Source organism: Lipotes vexillifer, unplaced genomic scaffold (assembly GCF_000442215.2).
Source record: "Lipotes vexillifer unplaced genomic scaffold, Lipotes_vexillifer_v1.1 scaffold1639, whole genome shotgun sequence".
Taxonomy (NCBI): domain Eukaryota; kingdom Metazoa; phylum Chordata; class Mammalia; order Artiodactyla; family Lipotidae; genus Lipotes; species Lipotes vexillifer.
In genome coordinates this window covers 1,372,053-1,397,721 of record NW_006782296.1, presented here as the reverse complement: position 1 = coordinate 1,397,721, position 25,669 = coordinate 1,372,053, and the positions used below count along the sequence as shown (strand labels likewise).

At 51.3% G+C, this 25,669-nt stretch overlaps 2 protein-coding genes across 3 annotated transcripts; both read right to left on the bottom strand.

Moving 5' to 3' along the window:
• Positions 1–8,279: 8,279 nt before the first annotated feature.
• On the bottom strand, positions 8,280–13,775 carry HEXIM2 (HEXIM P-TEFb complex subunit 2). Its single transcript, XM_007455141.1, has 3 exons — positions 13,619–13,775; positions 11,665–11,776; positions 8,280–9,286 (listed from the first exon to the last, which is right to left on the bottom strand). The coding sequence occupies exon 3, from the start codon at positions 9,206–9,208 to the stop codon at positions 8,498–8,500; it is 711 nt and encodes a 236-aa protein (XP_007455203.1). The 5' UTR covers positions 9,209–9,286; positions 11,665–11,776; positions 13,619–13,775; the 3' UTR covers positions 8,280–8,497.
• A 6,009-nt stretch (positions 13,776–19,784) lies between these two features.
• Positions 19,785–21,785, bottom strand: HEXIM1 (HEXIM P-TEFb complex subunit 1). Of its 2 annotated transcripts, XM_007455140.1 has the most exons (2): positions 20,897–21,785; positions 19,785–20,815 (listed from the first exon to the last, which is right to left on the bottom strand). In XM_007455140.1, exons 1-2 carry the CDS (start codon positions 21,209–21,211, stop codon positions 20,168–20,170), a joined length of 963 nt encoding a protein of 320 aa, XP_007455202.1. In that variant the 5' UTR covers positions 21,212–21,785; the 3' UTR covers positions 19,785–20,167. The 2 variants fall into 2 exon arrangements, with proteins under 2 accessions (XP_007455202.1, XP_007455201.1); XM_007455139.1 differs by having other exon boundaries at positions 20,168–21,211.
• Between the last annotated feature and the right edge of the window lie 3,884 nt (positions 21,786–25,669).

Below are 25,669 nucleotides of genomic sequence, written 5' to 3'. Positions count from 1 at the left end.
TAAAAAAAAAAAAAAAAAAAAAAAGGGGAAATTTGGGCACAGAGACAGACACACAGAGAGGGAAGACAAAGAATCGGAGAGATGCATCTACAAGCCAAGGAATGCCAAAGATTGCCAGCAAACCTCCAGAACCTAAGAAGAGGCAAGGAAAACTTCTTCCCTGGCCGGGGTCCCCAATTACACCCCCGCCCCCTGCCCCATACCGGTCTGAGGCCTATTAGGAACCAGGCTGCACAGCAGGAAGTGAGGGGTGGGCAAGTGAGCGAAGTTTCATCTGCCGCTCCTCATTGCTTGCATCACCACCTGAACCATGCCCCCTGACCATGCAAAAACTGTCCTCCACGAAACCAGTCCCTGGTGCCAAAAAGGTTGGGGACTGCTACCCTACAGGTCTCAGAGGGAGCACGGCCTGCCTACACCTTGGTTTCAGACTGCTAACCTCCAGAACTGTGAGACGATACGGTCTCAAGCCACTCAGTTCATGTTACTTTGTTATGGCAGCCCTAGAAGACGAATGCAGCCAGTAAATATCTGTTGGACAAAAAAATGGTGCTTCTGGTGAGACACGGCATCTCTTCACCAGCAGAGGAGGACGTATGTGTCCAGAGAGGTGACGGGGAAGGTTCCTCTCCTATTCTGCAGTGGGTGGGGAGCAGCAGTGGACAGAATAAGGCAGAATTGAACCTGAGTAGTCCAATGCCAGAGTCTGAGCTCTTCACCTCTGCACTGGAGAAGCCCAGCTGGCCCTAGAGAACCCTCCTTGCCCAGCCTCCTAGTGGCCTCCTCCCTCCCTACCTCTGCTCTGGGTAAGCAAGGAAAAATGGGACAGGAGATAATCAAGAAGGCACTAAAAAGGGAAGCAAGGATAGCATATGATCCTGAAACTTCAGGCAGACTCATACACAACACTTGCTCACAGATGGATGCCGGTAGCAGGAGGCCGGGTAATCCCCCAGTCCAGAGCTCCCACCCCACCCCCGCCCAGATGGGGGCAGAATCGTCATCGCACACAAACCACAAGTGGTTGTGCTGCTGTGGCCATGAGGCAATGATTCTTTGCCAGGGAGAATTTCAGAATCTGATTGCTGGAGGGGCCCTCAGCATGTTTTCTGGTCTCACTTCCTGCCTTTCTTCACGAGCCCTGGCACATCCAGTGATGGAGGCTGCAAGTCTCCAGGGACAGTTTGGACCCTCCACTGATTGGTGGAAATTCCTCCTTGCTCTTTAACCTGAGCTCTGCCCATCCCCTGGTCTACTCTTCAAGGCTCCCCAAACACCCTGACACCCTGACTCACTGCTGGCGTCTGCCCATTGGAGGTCATGCCATCTTGGAGTCTCCTAGGGATGTGGACAGATGCCAGGCACCTACACACCTGGCCAAGGCAAGCTGGGCAGAGAGAATATTTGGAACTCTTAGAACTCTAGTTCTCAGCCCTGGCTGAACCTGCACATCACGCCCACCCCCCACCCCAGCACCAAGCCTTAAAAATTCCAATGACTGGGAGTTCCCCGGGGAGTCCAGTGGTTAAGGCACAGCGCTCCCACTGCAGGGGGCGCAGTTTGATGGGATCCCGGGATCTAAGATCCTGCAAACCACGTGGTGCGGCCAAATTAAAAAAAAAAAAAATGGTTAAAGAACATAAGAGAGGGACTTCCCTGGTGGCACAGTGGTTAAGAATCCACCTGCCGGGCTTCCCTGGTGGTGCAGTGGATGAGAGTCCGCCTGCCGATGCAGGGGACGCAGGTTCGTGCCCCGGTCCGGGAAGATCCCACATACCGTGGAGCGACTAGGCCCGTGAGCCATGGCCGCTGAGCCTGTGCGTCCGGAGCCTGTGCTCCGCAACGGGAGAGGCCACAACAGTGAAAGGCCCACGTACCGCGTGTATCTTAACCCTATTTGAATAAATACTAGCCATTAAATTCATAAAAAAAAAAAAATAGAATCCACCTGCCAATGCAGGAGACACAGATTCGAGCCCTGATCCGGGAAGATCCCACGTGCCGCGGAGCAACTAAGCCCATGCGCCACAAACTACTGAGCCCGCACTCTAGAGCCCACGACCCACAACTACTGAGCCCGTGAGCCACAACTACTGAAGCCCATGCATCTAGAGCCCGGGCTCTGCAACAAGAGAAGCCACTACAATGAGAAGCCTGTGCACCATAATGAAGAGTAGCCCCCACGCGCAGCAACAAAGACCCAAAGCAGCCAAAAAATAAATAAATAAATGAATTTATTAAAAATAATAAAAGAATGTAAGAGAGAGTCACAGATTTAGAAAGATATTTAATTCAGCCTAAAGACAGGATATTGAACTACGTAACATCTAGGACTCTCTCACATGCTTCCTTCCACGATACCTATATCTGTGTCTATATCTGCATATCTATCTATATCTTTATATATAGATACATAAAGATATGCTTTGGGGAGGGTATCTGGACATACTGCTTTTAAATGTACTCTAGAAAAATTTAAAATCTAAGAATATACCGGAATCTTTAGTAAAAGAAGGGTAAGGAGAGACAATAGAGCTGTCAGATATTAAAGCGTATTAAGTAGCGATAAGAATTTTTTAACGTGATTAGTTTATCAATAAATGAGATAGATTTAAAATTAGTGGAATATTAAAATTGGCACCATAAAAAAAAATTAGTGGAATAGAAAACTCACAAATGCATTTGTGAAGGTAGTTTTTGACAAGCATAGAATTTCGAATCGTGATGAAAAGGCTTTTTCAATAGTGTTAAGATTTGGGGAATTCATGCGGAAGGTTAAAAAAAGGCGTCTAGCATCTGAAGCCCAGGGGAGGAGGGGGGAGAGGCAGCTGAGGAAGGGGAGCTGAGAAGGATCCTGGAAGTGGGGTGAATCCAGGGAGGGGTGTTGCCTGTGGCTACAAACACAGCTGATGTGGATTACAAGTGAGGACAGTTGGACTAGGGGCCCAGAGGAAAAGATCCTGTTTATCAAAGGCCCAAGCGGGAAATGGCTGAGGCTGGGACGGAGAAGCCAAGGAAGGGAGGTCTAGCCAGAGAGGACAGTGGGGCCTGAGGGCCCAACAGTAAGAGAGGATGCTGGCCAGTTGGGCAGCCACAGGGCTTGGTTCCGGGCACAGCTGTGAGAAAGCCTGCAGCTTCCCTGTTTCCAAGTCCTCACACTATGGTAAAGGAGTCTGAATGGCTGACTGGGTGTGTGTGGGCCTAAGGAGAACTCCAAGGAGGGTGCTGGAAGGATCAAGAGCCAGGACAGACTCTAGGCCCCAAAAGATCCCTTTCCCTTCCTTCTCCGTGGAACCTTGGGCTGTGGCCGCGGTAGGCTCTGGACACACTCATCATGTCTTCTCACAACTTAGTCTCCTTGGGAACTTCCTCTCAGAGCCACTGGAGTGGAGTAGGGATGGGGCAGGGGAGGGGGCCCGTCCTGGTTGTCCTGAGGCAAGAGACAGCAGGTGCCCAGGGGGCTGATCTGGGTGTTTCTATCTTGGATGGGGTCCCGGGAGGATCTCTGGGGCAGGTGGTCTCTGGAATGTCCATGCCCACAGGCAGCCTGGACACAGTGGCCAACTGGGGAGCCAGCTGTTCAGTCTGTCCGCTGCCAGGCCAGGCCTGTGCAGTCCCCTCCCTCCCCTGGGTCCACAAAGTCCTTTTTGTTTGCGGGGCAGGGGTGGACATTCAGCCATGGAGAAATGGGTGAACTGAGCTCTGCTGAAAGCAGCAATAACATCTTCTCTAGGGGAGAGGGGAGCCATGCTTTCTCACTCCCACCTGCCTTAAAGGCTCAGGGTGCAGGCAGCCCCTCAGTCCCCACAGAAGCTGTCCTCCTAAGGAGGCCAGTTGAGGACAAAGATAAGGTAAGTGGGGGTGAGGGGAGCTCCCAAGAACCACCTTGGAATGGAGCTATTCACTTCAGGGCTGTGCAAGGCTCCGCAAAGTAGTAAAATTTATGGCTGCTTCCATTTGAGAGCACTTCCCACACAGCTGGCACTTTGCTAAGCCCTTAACTTACTTTATCTCTTTGAAGACAAGACAACACAGCGGTCAAGAGCTCGAGTACAATCAGACAGAACCGGCTGCTACTCCAGTGAAGCAGGAGTTGTGCGACTTTGGGCAAGTTTCTCAACCTCTCTGAGCCGAAGTTTCCTCATCTCACGCCTCTGACCCCAAACCCCACGGTATTAATCACACGGTCTCCTGGGGCCACCTTCACTGCCTGGACCCGGTAGCAAGGAGCTGAGTATTAAAGAGGAAGATGTTTCAGGCCCGGCATCACAATCCCAGACAGAAGCTCCCAGCCAGGGGTAAGCCCTTGGAGGGCCCAGGATCATGGCCTGAAGCCCCCCCAGCCCCTTGAACAGGGGAAAGGAGGCTCCTGAGTTAGAAGCAGAACTGGGATGGATCACAGGGCTTGGGACCCCTGGTCCAGCGCTCCCTTCACAGAAGGCCCTCAGGGAATCTGTGCTTTTCCGCATACAGGTCCCAGAAGACTAGTCTTTCCCTCTTGTCTCTACCGCCAGAATACCCAGAATAAGTAAAGCCACAGAGACAGAACGCAGATCCATGGTTGCCTGGGCAGAAATGGGTATGGCGCTTCCTTTTGGGTTGATAATGTTTGGAACTAGATGAAGGTGGCAGTTGTACACATTGTGAAGGTACTAAACGCCACTGAATTGTTCACTTTAAAATGGTCGGTTTTATGTTACGTCAATTTCACCTCAATTAAAAATAAGGGTACCTGGGGAATTCCCTGGCCATCCAGTGGTCAGGACTCTGCGCTTTCACGGCCAGGGACGCAGGTTCGATCCCTGGTCGGGGGAACTAAGATCCCGCAAGCCGCTGGGGCACGGCAAAAAAATAAAGAAAAAAAGAAAAAAGTGTACCTGTAGATAAGAGATTACAGGAAGAAGAGTGGGCAAGTGCCAAAGCGGGAAGGGAAGGACAGCCTGAAGTGAGGGAGGGAGGACGTCGTTGCAGAAACAGGGGAGTTGGAGGTGGGGGAAAGGCTTGAGGGGGGAGGTTTCCTAGGCTGCAGGGGAGGGTGGCCTGGAGGATGCAGCTGGTTGAGGAAGCAGAGTTTGATCCTGTGAACTTGGGAGCCCCTGCCCTTTAGAGGAAGGAGGGAGAACCAGGAGGGGGAGCGGGGCAGGCGCTTTCAGCCTCCGAGCTGTTTGCTTCCTCTCAGACTTTAGACTGGAAGCTCCCGGGGGTGGGGGCAGGGACCTCATCTTCTTAGCTGCTTTTAATTTTCAGCGCAGAGCATCATCAAGGTAGGCAGTTCCTTTAGAAACCCTGGCACCAGTGGAATGAAATCGAACACATTAAGCAGCAGGAAGATCACCCACCACCCTCCCACAGCGGGGAAGTGAGGACGGCACTGAGCTGTGTGTGGGTGCCATCTCCGGGCAGTAGGGGGGCTGCCGAGACCTCCCAGGGCTGAGGGGCCACCTGTCACCCCCTTGCAGGCCCCAGAGCCCCTAGAGGACAGCACCCACTGGGGGTCTGGGATGGGGGGGAAGGGATTGGCTGAGCGCCGTGGGCTCCTTTGTCAGACCCAGGAAGGAGAGAGGGGGCAGCTACAGGAAGTAAGGAGGGGAGAGGTGCTCCCTCCGGAATCTCTCCCGCCACTTCCCTCCCCTCCAGCTCCCACAGCTCCTGCACATGCTCAGTGCGCCCTCGAATTGGGTTGGCTGGGGGAGGGCCTTGACTGGCATCCCCACTTAAAGGGCCAGTGCCATCTTTGCCCGCACCCAACGGGGCACAATGGGAACTGGCCACCCTCTTCACTCATACTGAACCACATCACCTCAGACCCCTTTCCGCACGTCCTGGCAGCTCCTCCCGCCGCCTCAGCTGCTCTGTGCACCCATCACCTCTCATTCCCTGACCCCACTGCAGGCAGGGACTGTCCACTGGACACAGGGGTGTCCACCTGGGGTGGGGAAGAAAGGAGGACCCCAGACCAGGGTACAAAATCCCTCCTGGGAACTACCTGCCTCTCTTGGCCTCCCTCCCCCAGCCCAGCTGACCGAGATGGTCCTGGAAAGCAAATGGCCATGAGGGAATGAGGCACTGAGCATCTGCTCTGGAAAGGCCTGGGGAGAAAAGGGGAGTGTGTCTAAGTCCGGCTTCCCCAGCAGATAGGGTGGTAAAGGCTGTAAACTGGAGCTTCCTCACTGAGGTGGGGTCCCAGGACCAGGCAGCTGGAGAGGGAAAAGCAAAAAGAACCCGCATCTGGCCACCGGGGCTGAGGTGGCCCTCCCCAGTGCCGAGCCCCGAGTCACACCAGCTCTACCCTGGGTTCTGGGCGCTGAGGTCAGGGACCCAGGTGGGGGGAAGGAGGTGACACTGACTCTTCACTGATCCCTCTCAGCCCCTCCTGACACTCTCCCATCCCACACCCTTCTCCTCTGGTTTTGTTTTTGTTTTTGTTTTGCCTCTCTGTTTTCTTGCCCCATCCTGAGCCCCACCAGCCTTAGGAAAATTAACCCACCTCAGTGTGACCCTGACCCAGAGCCCTTCAGCCATTGTGTGTGTGTGTGTGTGTGTGTGTCTGTTGGGGTTGCAGCAGCTTTCCTGTCTCCAGGCTCCTCAGCTCCTTGACCAAGAAAGGCCAAGCTCCTCACCTGTCCCCTCCCCCGTGTGCAGCTCCTGCCTGCTCAGGGATACACCTCCAGCACACTACACCCACACCCCTCCCCCACACTCCAGCAGCCCTCTGGAATCCTCTCTCCCCTCCTAGTTACTTTTACACACACACACACACACACACACACACACACACACACACACCCAGGCCTCGGGTAAACAACCTTGTCCTGGCCCTGGCCCTCCCCTCTCCCTCCAGCTCCATGCTGAGGAATGCAGCAGCTGGGAGGCTGCCTGCACCCTGCCCAGGGGCCTTCATGTCCCTGGCTAGCACCCCACAGGGGAAGGCCAGCCTAAGGCCAGCTTTCCTGGAATCCAAAAGCTGCTTCCTCTCTGAGCCTTGGGTTTTCCTTCTGCAAAGTGGGGACAATCATTCCTCTAGCCCTTCCTGACAGAGGTGTGTGGGATCAAAGGGGAGGGGGCTAGGACTCCCAGCCAGGGTTGGGTGGTGGGAGACCCCAAAGATGGGAGATTTTGCTCTCTTAAAACCCATCCCTTCCTAGGATCTGTTCTGGCCTTACTTCGCTGTAGAACACGCTGGAGAGGTCTGGGTGTGACAGGGCAGAAATGAAAGTTGTCCTGGCAACACACAGGATTTTTCAACATTTCCATCCCAGCAGCTCCCAGGCCTGAGCCCTTCTCTCGCGCAATGTGGCCTGTCAAGATGAGCTTTCCTGGAACTGAGGTTAGGCTGGGCCCGCCAGGCCTCTGCCCCTCCCTGTGCACGGTGGCAGAGCCAACACAGGCTCATTGGTGAGTTGACTAACTTCCCCTCCACCACCGCAGCCTGACACTCTGCAGCCACAAGAACAAGAGACAAGGTGTCTGGGGAGAAGTGGGTCTGCGTGTGAGGGGTGTGTGAGCTCGCTTCAGAGCCCAAGACTGCTGGTGTGTTGGTGGCATATCTGGGCTGACTCAGCTCTCTATCAGACAGACAGGTGAGGGGCTCACCTCAGAGGGAATTAACCACACAAGTGATTAGTCTAAAAGCAGCAGGATGCACAGACGCACGGCAGGCACCTCGAAAGCCAAGCCTCCAGCTCTGCTAAGGATCGATCCCCTGTCCAACCAGCCTTGGGCTTATTTTCCATCAGGAGAAAACTCCCCTTGAGCGCTTTCTTGTAAGTGCTCTTCTAGGAGGTCAGGGGGCAAACCTAACCTCCTGCCCAACCCCCAGCTGGGAGATGGGGTGCGGGAGGGGAGGCTGTCAAGCACAGAGAGACACAAGGCACCCAGACCTTGTCTAGCCCAGCCCTCTACACTGTGGGGAGGACAGGGAAAATACAGGGAGCCTGGGAACAAACCCTGAAGAAACCCCTGGACTTGGGCCTAATCCTCTCCCCTCCCGGGGAAGTTCCCAGGTCCTCACAGCAATCTTGCATCTTAAGTCAGGCTCTGGCTGAACCTGGTGACTCCTGACTGAGACCCCTCCCGCCTCTGCCTTCCCCTCTCTAAAACCTTCAGAACAGTCTGATGGCCCCCAGATACATGGAGCAGATTTCAGGCATTCTGGAGACGCTGAGAAGCCCCCATTGCAGGGGTCTGCTGTCCTCCCAGGCTGGGGGCAGCCCCAGGCCTCTCTGCGATGGAAGTGCTTTGATTCTCAGAGCAGCCCTAGTGAAATCAATGCTAGCCACTCCCATGTGATCTCACCAAAATCATTTAATTCCTTTGTGAAAAATAAGATGACATCAAAGAACAAACTGTGGAAATGACAAGATGGAAGCTGGAACCTAAATGAGCTGTCCTCAGGGGGCGCAGAGGTGCTGAGACCTGCCTCCTTGAGACTCGGCTGGCCTGAGTGTGTACAAAACGGGACCTTCTCCTTGGGTCAGCCTGGATGGGGGGGGCACCCCTAGGTGCCCCGCTCCCCACCACGGCGGCCACCTTCTCGGTTCCACATCTCATTCTCCTGCCGAAGCCGCTGGTTCTCCGTCCGGAGCCTCTCTACCTCGGCGGCCAGCTCCTCCACCTGGCGACAGGGCCGCTGGCTGGTGCACCCCTGCAGCTGCTGCAGCCTCCTCGTCTCCTCCTCGGCCTGTGACAGCCGCCTCTCCAGATCCAGGTAGTCGCGCACCAGCTCCTGCTTGCTGCGGCCCTGCAGGCTCTCAGTGTGATAGCGCTCATAGGCCTCGGAGAAATCCCTCTGCTGGAACTCCCCATGAGCTCGGCCCCTCGAGTCGCTGTCCCCGGCCTCACTCTCCCCACTGGAGCCTGGGTGAGAGGCCCCTTGGGGCACATCCAGGTTGGGCTCCTCGGGGTCTCTGTCGTTCATCAGGAACTGCGTGGTATTGTAGGGTGCCACGGGCTGGCCTTTGGCGAACATCTCCTCTCGGACCCGGGAGGCCCGCTGGCTCTGCCTCTCATCCCGCTGTTGCTTCTCAGCCCAGCTCAGCTCCAGGTAGGGCCGCCAGTGCCGCTTGCGCTTTGAAGGCCGCCGGCGGTGCTTCTTCCGTGCCAGTACGGCCTCCACTGAGCAGCGCCCTGGGCTCTGGGCCCGGGGACGCCTACCGTTCCAGCCTAGGCCGCTGCCGGGAGGATCTTCCTCCTCTGAGTGGCTCTCCATCCGGGGTGTCAGGGGCAGGGAACCTCCAGGGTCATGAGGCTCGGGGGATGTTTTGGGGCTCCCAGGAACACGAGAGGTCTAAAGAGAGAGGAAAAAGGAGGACAGATCACAGATGGCCCGTCTCATGGTACAATCCTCTGTTCATCCAGCCTGAAGCCGACCTGCCCACACCCAGCTCACTTGGTCCCTCTCTAGCCTCGCACCTTCTACAACCATTTGTCTGTTTCTGGGCTTACCTGTCTACTGTCTGTCCCCCAACCCTCCCCAGGCAAACTCATGGTGAGAGCCAGAATCTTGCCTGTGTATTTCACTCTGTAATTTCAATGCCTGGAACAGCACCTGGCACAGAGCAGACATTCAATAAATACTCTTTGAAATGGGATGGGAAGTGGCTCCTGATGTATTGTTGGTTGATCAGAAGCCCAAAGGGCACTTGCTCTTCCCTCTTCCTAGAAAGCTTATCTTTCAGACAAAGCTGGTTTCCTTGCAAGTGACCTGTACAGTCCCAGAGAGCCCCCCATTCAGAAAAGCCCCATGCTTTGCTTAATGCTCTGCTGTCATTGTCTTGAATTTCTTAGTAATTTTTGAATTAAGAGCCCTTTGCACTGACCCCACAAATCATGTTGCCAATCCTGCTTCCAGCTACTTGCATAACTGATTCTTTTTCATCCTTTAGGGTTAAGTGCCAATGTCAGCTCTTCAGAGAGGCCCTCCCTGACCACCCTATCTAAGTAGCCCCCATTCCCCTTCCCGGTGACTCCCTGTCATGTGACAGTTAATGTCCCACTTAGCATTTAGCACATTACCATTTACCACTTGTCTTTCTCCTAGAAGAATGTGTCCTGTCTGTTCAGCTCACCACTGTGTCGCTAAGCATGGCCCAAGGTGAGTGCTCAATAAATATATGTTAAATGACATAAGCCCAGAAGTGGGGGGTATCCAAAAGATATTGGAACATGAGACTCTCGCTTCTGTCATTCTAGGGTGAATGGAGTGTATTTATTCCAGGCACAAGTTGGTATCACTCTTCTATATGAGGGGCAGGAAAGCACTAGGGAGAGGAAGGGCCAATCTCCAGTCTGTAGCCCAGAGAATTCTACACCTTATCTAAGAGGCGGAAAGCATTCTGTCAAGCGTGCGTGTGTTCAGGGCATCTGTTTATCTCTGCCGTGGTGAGGGCGGGAGTACTGAGTCTGGGGGAGGAGAATGAACTGCTGGAAGTCTGTGGTTTGGGGAATTCTAATAATAACCACCACCACTGGGACAGTGTTTTATAACGTTCAACACGGTTCAGAGACATCTGAGCATAGGTCTACACGAGTGTAGGGAGTGTACTGGGGGGTGCATGCAGCCCTGTTTAAGAGCTGGAGGTGTGTTAACGTGCATCTTGGAGACCCCAAAGTTCTCTTCATAATTTGGGATGGGGTACGTTGGAGTGTGTGTACGTGTGTGTTGTTTGTTGTGTTGTATTGTTACTTTACCTGCAGGGAGAATGTCATAAAGTAACAATACAATCAAGAGTGACAGGCCTTGTCACCACCAGTGTCTTGGGCCAACTGAGAAGACCTTCTGCCCCACCCAGGAAGAGGCAAGGCCACTGGAAGTCCGAGGCAGGGGGGCTTGCTTCGGTGCACACAATCATTCACCCGTTCCCAGCCCCCCACCCAAGCCAGCCCTGCCCCTCAGCCCCACATGCTGCCTCCCTCCTGAAGGCTTGTCCCCTTTCCACCATTACCACTATTGCAGATAAGCTGTGTGATCCCGGGTGAGTCATTTGCCCTCTCTGAACCTTCAGGCCCTGACATGCCATGAACTCCAAATTAAATAAATCTGGAAAATTTACTGGAAGTAGCTAGGTAGGGTGGATCAGAGGACTAGAGTTCCCTTCTTACCTATAGGGAGCTGTGGACTAGGGGAGAAGAATGGGCAAGGTGGGGGCCGGTGAGAGAGGGCATAGGGTGGGAGGGTTTGGGCTCCTGTTGCCAGATCAGAAGGTGATGTTCTCTGAGGGCCTGATACAATCTGTCTCTCCCCTCCCTCCTGGGTGATTTCCTGCCCCCTAACCTCCATCCTAAATTATGAACCGATGGCTCGAACTCGTCTCCCTGCCTCAGACTTGGTTCACAGCCTAGACAAAATGCAAGGCAGTGTTTAAGACGCTAAGTTTAAACCCTGCGTCTTCTGCTTGCTGGCTGCGTGATTCTAGAAAAGGCATGTCAGCTCTCAGAACATCAGCTTCTTTGAAATGGAAATAGTAATTTCTACCCTGAATGGCTACTAGGATTTCATGAGATAGCACAGAATTAACATCTGCCACATTGCTCAGCGCATAGTGGGGACTCATTTAAAAATACTGGTTTTCCAAATCCACTAACACATCTGAGACAAGAAGCCAGGATCCCAGTTGGCAGGACCCATGTTCAGGGCACTCAGGTGGTTGGGAGAATGGGGCTTACCTTGGCCTCCTCCAGGGCTGCTGGTGACTCTGTGTTAACAGTTGGTCTGGTTTGGAGTAGCCACCTTCTTCTGTTCCAAATCTTTCAGCAGATGCCTTTTAACTAGTGACACCTGCTTTAAATAATAGAAACCTAAGTCCCGAGGGAGAATTTTCAGGAAAACTCTGGCTACCCAGCAAATTTTTACCAAGTCAGCGGCAGCCATTTTGTAGCACCAGACCTGCACACCCTCATTTTCAAATGAAGGGCCGCCTCCAGCCTGGTTTTCACACCTCCAGCCAGCATGGGGTCAAATGGAGATTAAGGGGCCATCTCCTCAGTCCTGTTCCTCAGGCCCCAGGCCAGGGCTTACATCCTATACTCTTCTCCTGAAACTCACTGAGGCAGGCTGGCAGTTAGGAAGCTAGGCCTAAGCTTTGTTCCCCCAGCAACCAAAGAGGGCAAAAGACTGCCTGGGGAGGCGAAGACACAGCAATGACCTGGACAGGCTGGGAGTGGAGTGGGTCGGTGGCTCCGACAAGCCCGAGGAGGAGTCCTTTCCCCACTGCCTCCAGCAGCCCCAACCTTGACTGTAGGCCCCCACCTCCTCCCCAGGCTGGGCTCCGGAAGTCATCACCTCAAAACACACGACTGGGCCCAGCCTGGGGCTGAGGCCTTTTCATCTACAGGGCCTGGCCTGCCTCCCTCCTTCTTCTCAGGATGGGAAACGGAGGAAAGGGTAAGAAGTCTTCGCACTACAGGCAGCTGGGAGGGAAACCCAACAGGGATAAGGAAGGATTCCTTGGAAGAGGGGAAATGATCCGGGAAGGAGATTTTGCAAAGGCGGAACTGACCTATTTGCTGTCAGGGGCTATGCACAGGACTACATCTGTGTGTCTTTCTGTGCGACCGCCTGTCTGCAATTCCCAACGGCTCAGCCCTACCTCTTGCTGCAGTTGCTGCAGCTCTGGTCAAGCCGCTCAGGTACTGAGGTTGGGGGGAGGCCCCCAACCCCGTCCTGGCAGCGCGGTGCCTGCTGGGGATTGTAGTTCTTCTAGCTAGGGAAGGCGGATCAAGATCCTGTAATTTCAACAGGCACACAGAAAACTCTAAAACCCATCTACCCTTGCGCGAGTGGCGTCCCGCGCTCACCGATGCCTCCTTTGATTGGTCCACTCGCCTGCCAATATTCCCTTTTTCGTCAACGATTAGCTGTGCGGAAGCATAATACAAACGCCTTTCCCAGCTCAATTAAAGAGTTCATTGATGGCGTTAATCTTTACTGGGCAGAAAACAGATCCGGCTGAGGGGGAGGGGCTTGGACGCGGAGGGATCCTCGGCTCTAGAGGAAGGCGACGAGAAGGATCGGTGGCCGCCGCCGCCATTTTGGGCTGGGAGGAGGCAGCGGAGGGACTCGCTGCGCAGTGAGAGCACCCCATGGGGGGTGGTCCGGGCGTGGGGAGAGGCCGGGCCGAGTGGGCTGCCTGAAGTGGCGGCGCCGGGAGACGGCGGGGGGTGGGACCGGGGACCGCGGGGGGGTGAAGGTTGGAGTCTCTCTGGCCGGGCCCGGTCCTCAAACCATCCCGGCAGCCCCGCAGCCTCGCCTCTCACAGAGGGCGGGGTTCTTGGGTAATTACCGCGTATTTCCCGAGACCCCAGCTGAGTAGAGACCGGGTGAAATGACTCTCCTTTGCTCTTTCCATGGGGGCGCAGATCTCGATGCCGAGCTCCGCTAAGTTCTTTCCCCACCCCCATGCGGCCTGGGTATAGCGGCGAGGCCCGGCGTAGCGGGAACCCCCACTTCGATGGGCGACGCGGGGGCGGGTGGAGGTCGCAGCTCCGACTGCGCGTCCCTCTGGCGTGGCAGTCAGCTGGAGGCTCCGAGGGCAGAGAGCCAGGTGCACCCACCATCTCCCCCCGTACACCAAGGCCATCCCGCGGCCAGGGCTGTGAACAGGAACAGCCTTCTTCCTACTGTAGCAACCACTAATTCTCCCCAGGGACCAGCTAGATCGGGGCACGTGGAAATCTCTGAGCGCTCTTGCCCTCGAGATCTCTCCTGTCCAGCCCCGATTCTCTGAACGACCTGACCTCGCACGTCGCCAGCCGCTTTGGGAAACTCCAAAAGTGTGCTGTTCCACATCTCTTGAAAGTTTACACCAAAGGGGTTTGCGCTTTTGCCCTTTGCAGAGTTGGGACACAAAACAACTTGGAGTCGCCACGGTTCTGGGAATAAACATGGAGTGGCCCATTTCGGATGCTTCAGGAACATCTGTTTGCATTTTGAAATCTGAGCCATAACTTTTACCAAAACTTTTTGGAGATGGCCGCCCTCCTAAAGGAAAAAACGAACTAATTCCAACGTAGTCTTTATAAGGCTACAAATTCTTTACGGTTTAAAGAACTTTTCTCCCACAGACGAAACAAAATGGGGGGAGTATTTTGCCACTGGTGCATTGTTACTAGGGAACCTCTATTTTGAAATTCCAAGTAATTGAAAGTCACTTCTGTGGATCCCAGATGGCCACCAAAATAGAAATTGCAGTTTTGAGCTACTTAATATACGTGGCGTTTGGGGGAGCAGGGGAAACCTACTTTGAGAAAATAAACACTCAACATCATAGCTGTAGCAGCTTCTTAAGGATTGAAGTTTGATGTGAAATTCTTTTCTTGAATTGCAGATGAAACCATTTTGTTTCTTACTGCTTGAAATCTAAATTCAGAGAGATTCATAGGTCAGGGGTAGCTTAATGTTGTTGCTAAAAGGTCAGTTGAAATTATGCCTAGGTAGACTCGTAATTAGGAGAGTGACTGGGCGGTGAGCTTTATCTTAGAGGGTACCTTGTGGTGCGTCTCATTGCTGATTACAGATGGTCAAATCGTTCCGAAGCATTTGGCCTTAATAGCAAAGTTTCTTCAGAACTGAAGCCCTGTTCCTCCTATTAATAAAGTGATTTTTTTTTTTAAGTTGTAAGAGTGACAGTTCCATAGCTTTAACTGTTTTCTCCCTTTGCCCCCCAGATGTTCTCAGAGAAAGTCTTAGAACTGGATTGCAAAAATACGATCACCTTTGACTCAGGTTAATCTAAAATTTGAACCACTTACCCTAAATAAAGCTTCAGGACACTTGATTCATGCTGTGGGTTGACTTGGCTTATGTCATGTTCACTTCACACTGTTGTTCAGATCAAGAGAATATGCCAGTTAGGAAAAGCTGACACTAACTTGGTAGGAGTTAAATAGGTGTAGCTGAAAGGGGCTTTAAAGATTATCTTTGTGGTTCCTCTGTCAAGAATTTAATGGTGGAGGATCTCAGACTGTGATTCATCCTCCATTGTGAAGTAATCTAGTTAAACCTTTGGAAGCTACTAAGTGGAGAATACTGTACCAGGTGCAGAAATTTGGTACTCATTTTTAAAGATGAAAGCTTATCATATTTAAGGTTGACCCATAAGCTTTTCCATTCCTTGATAAGAAAAGTTGGGAGTAAAATCAGTTTATTAACGGTCCCTTGGTTATCTACTGAGCAAAACACAGCACTGGAAGTTAGGGACTCCCAAGTTCTATTTCTGTGTGTGCTACCACAGATTTGGTTGGCTTGGCTAGAGGCCAAATCCTGAAGATGAGGCCAAACTGGCCATTTTGTTGCTGAGTCTATTGTCTAACTTTCGACTAGACCTTCAACTTCCTCCTCAGCTCTCCTCTTTCAGATGAGTTGCTTTGTGGTTTATGACAAATTCTACAAACCCTATATGCCTCAGTTTCCTAATTTGAAAATGGTATCAATGCAGCCTCCCTCATAAATACCTTGGGTAACTACTCTTCAGTGGCCATGTAAACATTTACTTGCTCTAACTTTGTTACTTGGAAACTTTAGGAGTTCTGCTTCAAAGGTTATTTGGGGCATTTGGGAGGCCTGCCTTACCAAAGTGGGGCCTTGGTTGCCATGGGCCATCCAAGTCGGTTGAACAAGGGTCAGTCTCAGGGTACCAAGCAGTTGTTACCGCAAGTCCTGGATGTTTGACGTTTGCCTGCTGGCCACCTCCTGGGAGTAGTGGCTCTGTGTGGTCGGCGTTCATTGACAGGCAGGAGTAGTTCTTTGCAGCAGTCCTCCTCTTCAGGATGAAGATACTTGCTTCTGAACTATTTGATTTCCAGTTTTTTACTTTGTTGAGCCCTCACCATCCTCTTCTCTGTCTTTTCTCTTTTTAAATTCAAATGTTTGCTCTTTTAAATGCACTTTTAGTAAGACCCAGAGAGGAGGGTAGAGCTAACCTCCTAGACATTCCCTTCCATCCTCTGGTTGGTCTTCTGCCTTTGCCTGAAAGTTGTCTGGGAGTTATCCAGGCATGCAGAATTGCGTGCTTAAAGCCAACTTCAGAACTTCAGATCTTCTCCAACGCTCTGGAGTCTAGGACAAATTCTACTCAGTAGTTTACGAGAGCAGTGATGCTGTCATTTTCTCAAATTCTTGTGCATGGAACACTCTACAATTCCTACATTTTCCTTCAGGAATATCCTTTTTGATCACCGTAGATCCAGGGCTTTTTAACACTTGACACACAGTCAGTGGATGTGTATCAAATAGAATGTGCCTTCAGATGAGGGTTTACAATACTCTTCTGAATTTTTGCTCTTTTGGGAAAATTTTAAGCCAAATGTAACGAGGGAAAGAATCACTAGCTGTTTCAGGAGGCTTACCAACAGTTCCTGGTACCAGCTCAACCATTTGAAAGAATTTTGTTGGTGTGCAGAAGTTTGTTAGTAAACTACTAGGATTATTCTGCTGTTACCCATGTTACATCATTTGTCATAATTGAACTGCCTCAAAGTAAAGCCTAAGAAAAACTTCATTCAGGAGGATTTGTGAGAGCTGTGTTATTGATCTGTCTGAAACCAGCCTTTGTTTTTTCAACAAGAAATGAAATGAGGTTGTATGCTTTCCAGCATTCAAAGACAACTGGCAGAAATTGGCCAAATAGTGAATCTTTGCCTCCTAGACCATATATTTTGTCTTACTTACAGAGTATGACTATTACCCTTTGGTAAGCAGATCCCACTCTTCAGGGCCTGAATTTGACATTTTCTTTTAAAAATTAGTTTTTATTTCTAGCAACAACCATTTACACTTTACACGAGAAAGGATAGTGGAATTTTATTCCAATAATCTTGCTTGAGAAATGTGAAAAATCATTTAAAAAAACTCACAAACTCAGGTGTACTTAGGTACAAGTACAGTGCTATTTAACTCTAGCCAGCTTTTCTGTCACACTGTTGTGAATACTTGTTTCCTTCTGGCGGTGTTAAGTGGACAGGGGGACACCTGTAGTACCTTACCTAATATTTGACTAAACATTGGTTTTCTGAAGGTAGACTATTTAGTTGTGGATTTTGTTTATTTCTGTAGATTCCCTCTTTGATTTCTCTCACTTTTGAAGTCACTGGGGTAAAGTATATTTATTTATATTTCCCCAAGCAAAGGATTTTTATTTTACTCTGGACAAAGTGAAAATTAAAATACTGATCAAATGGGCAACTGCTCTGGTCTTAAAAAGAACCAATAATAATACCAATGGTACCTTACTTTTGGATAGCCTATTTTCATGCTGTCTCCTTTAGTCCTTAACAGCAGTTATGTGAAGTAGGCACGGCCCCATTTTGCTGATGAAGAATTAGGCTCAGAGAGTTTAATAAGAGATGTGTCCAGGGTTGTACTGCTAGTATTTGTCAAAGGTATAACTAGGAGCCTGGTTTTTGACTCCTAGTCTGGTCTAATTTTATAATGTTTTCTCTCTTTAGATACCTAGTCCATTTTTCAGAACTAAACCAATCTGGAGCTCCTTGGCTTGTTCCCCTGCAAACTGAAATCTAAACGGCTCTGTCTCTTGAGGGTCACTTTAGGTTATAGGCTGGCCTAAGAAAAGTTTTCCTTACTCAAAGGAGGATTAAGCAGTCCAGCCAGCTGTCTCCAAAATTTGGGAAGTGCTTTGCCCTGGCTGGATATCCAGGCCCCAGTATAAGAAAGAGAACTGAAATTGCTAATGTGTAAGCATGATCTTTGGAGCAGCTCATTTACAATGTTTAGCAGAAAAGCCTTTAGTGAAAGGCTAGAGTGGACTTGAGGATCATTTGTCATGATCCTGTTAGTATAGGTAATTCAGAATTTTTTCTCTCTGCCCTTAGAACAATATGTTAGGTGTTTCAATGTAGAAAGTGGTGATAGAAAACTGAAATTTTGCACAAATCTCATCATTCTAAGAACATAAATGCAGTAGGTGCCTTTGAAAGCAAAATTCAGGCAGAAAGTTGCATATCTCAAGGTAAATCAAAGTAATTTATGACAGTTACTTAAAGCTAAATATTTATATATTTTTTAAGACTGGATTGAATGTCTCCTAAAACTTACACTTTTTTCCTGATGATAAATGCACTAAGAGTCTTTCTAAGACTAATAGAGAAACAAGATGGTTATATTTAAATCCATCTTGTTAAGTAAGCAGAGTTTCTGAAATCAGAGGTCATCATTGCTGCATCTTGTATAGTTCAGTCAAAATGAGGCTTCTGCTGTGCACTGTAAAGGCAGAGGGCAGTGTTGCTGCTTCTGGGACTGCTGCATGACGTCATGGCAGAAGGAAAATTAAAAACAAAAACTATTTCAAAATAGACTTTTAATGTAATTTTTAGGCCAAAGGAAAGCTGATCAAACATCGTCTCCAGTGGACCATCTGCCAGAATAGGGCCAGCTCAGTCCAGCTTTGAAGGCCCTGAGTCAGGCTTAACTGCCATAATTTCCCTTGATTCATGGATTTGTGTATATGCTTCTCATGCATCATAAGGTGCGTTTCACTCTTGACATACCCACCACCTCCACTACTTCGTTTAGCTGCAAAAGCAAGCTTCCCAATGGGAGGTTTTTTCCCAGGGGTTCTTAACCTTCAAGGAGTTTGATAATTTCATGTTCTCTCAAACCCTCTCCCCAGAAAAATGTACACATAATACAAGTCTACATATAATTGCATGGGGTTCATGGAGCCCAAGGCCCCCTATGGTTTCTAAGGCCCCATGTGACGGAACCCCTGTGCTAGTGACTTGAACAATGCAGTTGCTCTAGGGAAACACTGACACAGGGCAGGTAAAGATGGGCTGGGTTAATCATGGTGACAGGAGGGAACAATCTTACAATTTCTTACTATTTTGATTTGGGGGCAGAAATTAATTCCCAGGGCCTCCCTGCATTTTCAAGAGCAGAACTACTCAAGGACTAAGCAGCTATCAGTAGTTTAGGAGATTGAGAATAGCGGCTGTATAGGGAAGGTGCATGGTTCCCACTTGGCCCCTAAGGACTTAATTTAGCTCCTTAACCAGAAGCTTTACATTTGGTTTGCAGTGAGGGGGCATTTCTAATTTTAGTTTGACTCTCATGGAAAGGTGGACAGCTTCTATTCCTTTTTTTTTTTTTTTTGGTATAGGGAGCACCTAAGTATTGGACAATTAGGGTTAAGTCCTTGGAATGCCCCAAGTGGCCATTTCCTCTATAAATTTAATATTCTCTACCTCTGAATATTTTAACATAAAGAGCTGCCTCACAAGTTTATCCAACCATTGCTTGCACTAAGAAAGCAAGAGGTTTACGAAGAGCCTTTTCCAGGCATCCAAGAACTCCTTCCAGCCTTATTGGGAGGAGAGGGGAATTACTAAAACCACACTTGTAGGAATGAAATGAGGCTGTCAGTTGTCTAACCTGACAAACTGCCAAATTAGGCTCACGTTTTTGTTAATAGAGTTTTGAACGGCTATTGAGAAGCAGAATTAAAATGTTAAGCTGCTGATTGTAGTTACTTCCTACTCCCCAAACACCCAACACTGGTTTATTTCTCCAGCATCAAGAAAGAAAACCAAGGCACTAGAAAACAAGCACACTTAAGTACTGAAGATAATTAAATCTTTATATTTTGCCGGAACTGTATATTGTAGCACACTAAAACCCATTCAAGGGAAAACTGGGCAAATTGAAAATTCTCCCATTAAAGATTGTTTTTAGAAAATGGACAAATTAGATGATTCCCTTACCCCCCAAAAAAAGGCAATCACATAAATCAGTACTATTCTGAATTAGCTCTAGAAATCACACTGAAACTACATTACATTTACAAATATTAAATTTATTATAACTAGAACGAATTTAATGGTTCTCAGATTTGGCCACCTTATAGCTCCATTTAAGGAGGGGATTTTTAACAGAAAAATGCTTTATAACTTGGTCAAATTACACATTAAAAAAGAAAAAAACTCCTAAAGGAAAACAACAAAAGCAACCCTTCAGTTTCACATAACTAAAGAACAGGAGAAAGTACACAAGCTACATCATAGCTAAATTTACCAAACCAACCAAAGCCAGGGGGGATTTCTTTTCTGATTATGTGTCATAAAAAGGTCCACTGTCTTATATACACATGTATATAATGTTACATTCCGTCACTGTAAAAAGTCCCCTTTGCCCCCCTCCCCCCCCAAAAGTTTCAGTCTAGTCTCCAAACTTGGACAGCGGTGCTCGCTCCTGCTGCCGGTGCAGTTCGTTCTCCGTCAGCAGCTGGAGGTTCTCGGCGCGCAGCCGGTCTAGCTCCAGCTCCAGCTCCCGGACCCGCGCGTCGTCGCCGCCCAGCCGCTTGCTTTCCAGCCGCAGCCGGTTATTCTCGTCCTCCATGCGCGAGAGGCACTTCTCCAGCTCCAGGTACTCTTTGATGAGCTCCTGCTTGCTCATGTTCTGCAGGCTCTCCGCGTGGTACCGCTCGTAGGTCTCCGAGAAGTCCCGCTGCAGAAACTCGCTGCCGTCTCCTCCCATCCCGTCGCTGCCCCCATCCTCCTCGCCCGCTTCTTCCATAAAGTCCTCATCGCTGGTGTCGTCAGATTTGGCAGCGGCCCGTTTGGGATAGAGGCCGGTTTTAAGATCCGGCTCCTCCTGGTCGTGATCATCCATGAGGAACTGCGTGGTGTTATAGGGAGCCACTGGCTGGCCCTTGGCGAACATCTCGGCTCGAATCCTCGAAGCTCGCAGGCTCTGTTTCTCATCGAACTTTTTCTTCTCCTCCCAGGTCAGCGTGTAGTACGGTTTCCAATGCCGCTTCTTCTTGGAGGGGCGTCTCCTATGTTTTTTCTTGCCCAGCTGTCTCTGCTGCTGTCCCCACGCCTCCTCGCCCCCTGCGGTAGAAGCCCCCAACTTGTTGGCCTTCGGCCTCTGTTCCCCTCCCGCCGCCGGCTGGGGGGCACCGCCAGCGGACAAGTCGTCCCCATTCTGGCCCTTCTCACCCGCTTCCGGACAGCTGGATTCTGGGCAGACCTGGGTCTGCACGGGAGGCGGCTGGAGCTCCACGCTCCCTTCCCCGCCCAGCCCCGGAGAGCCACCCGACTGGGGGGACGCTCTCGATTGCCACCTACTGTCCTCCTCCGGCACCCGCTCCTCCGCGCCTGGGGGGCGTTCAGAGTTCGGCTCTTCATGGACAGCAGCAGCACCTGTACAGTTGCTAGTTTGAGGCTGGTGCTGATACTCTGACAAGAGTGGTTCGGCCATTGTTAATAGAATCCTCTTCTCGGAGTTTGAAGAATTTTGGCTGTAAGTCCTTAAGGAAAAAAGGGTTTTCTTTTCTTTCGAAAATGTCCAGCACAGTCCTCTTCGGTCTGTAATTCCTGCAGTGATGCCTTCAGCCAATCTTTCTGTCAGCAAACTCCAGTTGCAATTTGGGGGCGCTCAAGTCAGTAAAGGGTTAAGGGCCCACAGCGCGGCCGGCTAGCGGGTCCAAGGGGGTGCAGCAGCAGCAGAACAGTAGGTGTTGTGCAGAGGGGGTGGGCCTCAAGCCTCCCCACAGAGCGCCCCCGCGATCAAGGAGTTGGTGGGCAAGGAGATTAGGTTAAATCCAACGGGCTAAACCCAGCCCCGAAGGGGTTAAAACTACCCGATGACGCTGACTCCGAGGGGCCGGATCCACAAAGGGTTAAATCCCCTGCCGCAGAGCCCACAAGGGGTTAAAGTCCCAGAGCCACCTCCTCCCACTTCCACGGGTGTCGCTCCAACCCGTGCTCCCACTTCCTTAGGCCCGGCCGGAGCCTCAGCCGAGGACAGACAAACTCATCTCCCCTTTGGCTCGATGCTCTGCTCAGCTCAGTTCTCCTCCGCCTCCTCCTCTTTTTCCTCCCTCCCTCCTCCCCCCTCCGACAGCTCCTCTTCCGCCTCCTCCCCCGACTTCCCCTCCCAACCTGCCTCTCCACCTGCCAACTTCCAACTGATGCCTCCCAGCCCTCTGCGCCCCTTTTATATAGAAGACGGTCCGCCCCGCCCATGCGCATGCGTAACGGAGTCCCCATCGCAGGAAGCTGGGAGTCGTAGTTCCCATCTTTCAGGCCCGCCGTCCTCTCGCGCCGTGCGACGTAGCCAATCCCAGGGCGCGTCGGGGGCGTCTTCCAGGCCGCCACCTTCCATCGTTTATCCCTCGCTAGAGAAACGTGAGCGCCCATTGGTCAAGAGGCACATGTCTCGCCGAGGAAGGAAGGCCGATCGCAGAGAAGATGGGGCGGGTTCTGGACCATACCATTCTGCTTCAGGAATACGAGAAGATTCGATGGCCTATGAGGGCCCGCACAGAATATTTTTATGAAAAGGTGCGTCTTAAAGGCTACTATTGTATTCTGTCCTCAGCGGAAAGGTTCTGAAGGTCATAAACACTTGTTAGCTAAAGCAAGAATGGTTTACTCCTAAAAAGTAGTCCCTAAAGTGTAAACGAGTATTTAATTCTGTAAAGAGAGATATTGGCCCATGGCTAATATTTCTCGATTCTTAAAATTATAGGAATGTCTTTAAGGTGTGTGGTTAGTGACTGGGACTGACGTTTGCGGAAGGATATTGTGAACACATTTCTGTTTAAAAAAGCGCATGAAGAAGTAAACAAATGAAGAATAAAAAGTGCCGCCTTAAAGGGACAGTGTGACTGCGTTAAGGCATTAACCTCGGACTAGGCCTCAGAAAATGAGAAAGCAGGTTCGAGTCCCGGTTGACGTCCGCCTTCGGACTGGTCTCGGGACCCTTGGCCGAAAGTGGCCGAGTCCCAGCCCCAGCGTAGTCCTTCTGGGCCACCGCCGCCCCAGGGGCCAGTGCAAAATGGTGGGCCGTGACCGAGGCTCTCGCCTGGGCCGGGAAGCACCGGGTGTGCGCCCTGGGCTCCCCCGAGACCCGGCCTGTAAGGCCTCGCCCCCTCCTCCCCCTCCCAGGGCCTCAGCTTTTATCGAAGAAAATGGTCTTCTGGGGCCGTCTTGGTCTCTTCAGTTGGGAACCGACCAGGAAATTTTCCTGAGCCCGGACAGGAGAGTCCAGGGCTGCTGCTGAGCCTCTGTTGGGGGAGGGGTTCGAAGTTAATACTGAGTTGAAATAATCAAGCCTGGCTAGTCGAGAGAGAAGGGGGAATCATCCACAGAGGCTCTTCCTTGTCAGTGGGCGCTGGGCAATACCGGGAGGGAAGCAGAGCCAGGGGCTTCCGCGAGGAGGAAGCCTTGCCCAGAAATGGAGGCAGGGGGATTCTGGCCCAGAACTGTGGGACAGATTCATGGCGGGGTGGAGGGGGGCGGCGGCATAGTCTCCTTGTGGAAATTCTCCAGATTCCAAGCTCCCGCCCAAAGGACAGGGGCCGGGAGTAGCCCAAACCCTCCGCCCAAATCACTTAGGCCTAAAATCTCCCCGAAATCTGTTTCTCCCACTTTCCATGCGCACAGTGACCCGTTCTATTCTTACTGTTCTTACTATTTCTTCCTCAGCTGCCGTGTATTACATTCCAACCGCTTTCCACCGCACAACGTTCTCTTACACACAGAACCATTTGCCCCACCACAACAGCCCAGTGAGTTAGGCAAGGTAGGGATTATTGTCTCCAGTTTAGAGATAAGAAATCTCAGAAATTGACTTGTCCAAGGTCACATGACAGTTGAGTGGCAATTTCAGCTAAAGCGAAGGTCTTTGTGTGTGACCCCGTGCCATTTTTCTTTCTGTCACAAACACAGAATTCCTTTTTTTTTCTTAAGAACGCTAGATTTGGTTCCTTTTCATCTCCAACAGCTTCAGCCAGCCTAATTCAGGTCCTTATTTCTTTTTTTTTTCCTCTCTCTCCTTTTTTACCCTCTCCCCCACCTCCTTTTTTTTTTGGCTGCACCACACAGCATAAGGGATCTCAGTTCCCCAACCAGGGAACGAACCTGGCCCCCTGCAGTGGAAGCGGGGAGTCTTAACCACTGGACCACCAGGGAAGTACCCCAGGCCCTTCTTCACTTAGCAAACATCGGATAGCAGGGCACAATGGTGAATAAAATGTCACCCTTGCTACTCAGGTAATGTGTAGCGAGGCCATCAAACCACAGTAAGCAAGTGAAGAAACTCCTGGTAGGAGCTTGTGACCCAAGTTGCTTAGGAGTTGAGAATTGTGGACAGGTTTTGTGCAGGAGGTGACTTCTTGGCTGTCTCTGAAAGATGAAGCATTTTCAGGCAGAATAGCATGAAGTAGGGCATTCTAGGAAGAGCAAGCATCTCATCCCAAGACAGGTCTTGTCTGGGGACTCAGGAGTGGTTCTGTGGGGAAGTGGTGATGGGTATGCCCAGAGGGAGAGGCAAGCAAGAGTGACCCTGAGGCACATCCAGGTGTTTTGAGGTTGAACATCCTAGCCTGTTTTCCCTGGGCTTCCAAGAACTCAGGTCTATCTGAAAAGCCTGCCCCTCCTCTGTGCTGCTCCTCTGTGAGGCTTCCCGGGAGCAAGAACTGCCCCTCACACTGGGAGCTCCCCAAGGAAAAGTCTTTGCAGAGAACTCGACCGGGAGTCAGAGACTTCCAAATTGTTACATTTTCAGACGCCTGAGGACTCCTGGGTACCCTCAATCAGGGGATTTGGAAGGTAAACTGAGCCCAACCTCAGTCTACTGGACAGGGCTCAGCTATATGGACTCATTTGTCCTATTTTAGGGGAGGGGTGGCCAGACTGATAGTTCGTAATTCTAGAATTCTATGAAAGGAGGCCAGGCACCTTGATATTAGCTGAGGTTTAACTCTTTGCTAGGCATTTACATGTCCTGGTCATTTATTTTTTTTATTTTAATTTTTGGCTGCGTTGGATCTTTGTTGGCCGTGCGCAGGCATTCTCTGGTTGTGGCAAGCAGGGGCTACTCTTCGTTGCGGTGCGCGGGCTTATTGCAGTGTCTTCTGTTATTGCAGAGCACGGGCTCTAGGCACGCGGGCTTCAGTAGTTGTGGCACGCAAGCTCTAGAGCGCAGGCTCAGTAGTTGTGGCGCGCCAGGGCTCGAACCTGTGTCCCCTGCATTGGCAGGCGGATTCTTAACCACTGTGCCACCAGGGAAGCCTCTGTCCTGGTCACTTAAACCCCTGGAGTGCTTTATGATGAAGAGATCTTCATCGTTATCTCACAAAGCAACCCAGGCTCAGAGCAGTTAAGAATCTTGCCCAGGTCACACAGCTAGTATGTGCAACTGGTGGAGCTGGCTTCCGCCCGACTCCTGCATCTCCAGCATCAGTTTGGTCCCTCTTCCACGGCCCTCCAGTTGTCCGTCCTTAACACACGGGTTAACTCAAAATTTCGGAGCCCCAGCAACCTACAGCAGCCAGCGATCCCCGGAGGTCTCTGCACACTCCGACACTGGGCCCACCCCGACCGGGGCTCCCGCGCAGGGCCCCGCCCCCACTCCTCTGGGAGGGGCGGGAACGAAGCTCCCGCCGGCCTTGGCCTTCCAGAAAGTTCCCTGGGAAAGCCCGAGCGCGGAGGTCACCGGGAGGGGGAACGGGGAGCGAGCAGCTGAGGAGGGGGGAGGGGGCAGTAAGCACTTCTGGGGCTGGGATCTCGGCCCCGACCCTACCCCTGGCGCGCGGAGCAGGGAGTAGCCGCCCTCCCCTTCGGGCGTGGACGGAGCCTGTGCCCGGGCCCCGCCGCACTCCTCTCCTCCCGCCACCCCTAGCTCGCCGGTTCCCTCCCCCGGGCCACGACG

Excerpts from the sequence above, each read along its gene's own strand:
- HEXIM2 (XM_007455141.1), bottom strand. The coding sequence starts at position 9,208 with ATGGAGAGCCACTCAGAGGAGGAAGATCCTCCCGGCAGCGGCCTAGGC.
- HEXIM1 (XM_007455139.1), bottom strand. The coding sequence starts at position 21,211 with ATGGCCGAACCACTCTTGTCAGAGTATCAGCACCAGCCTCAAACTAGC.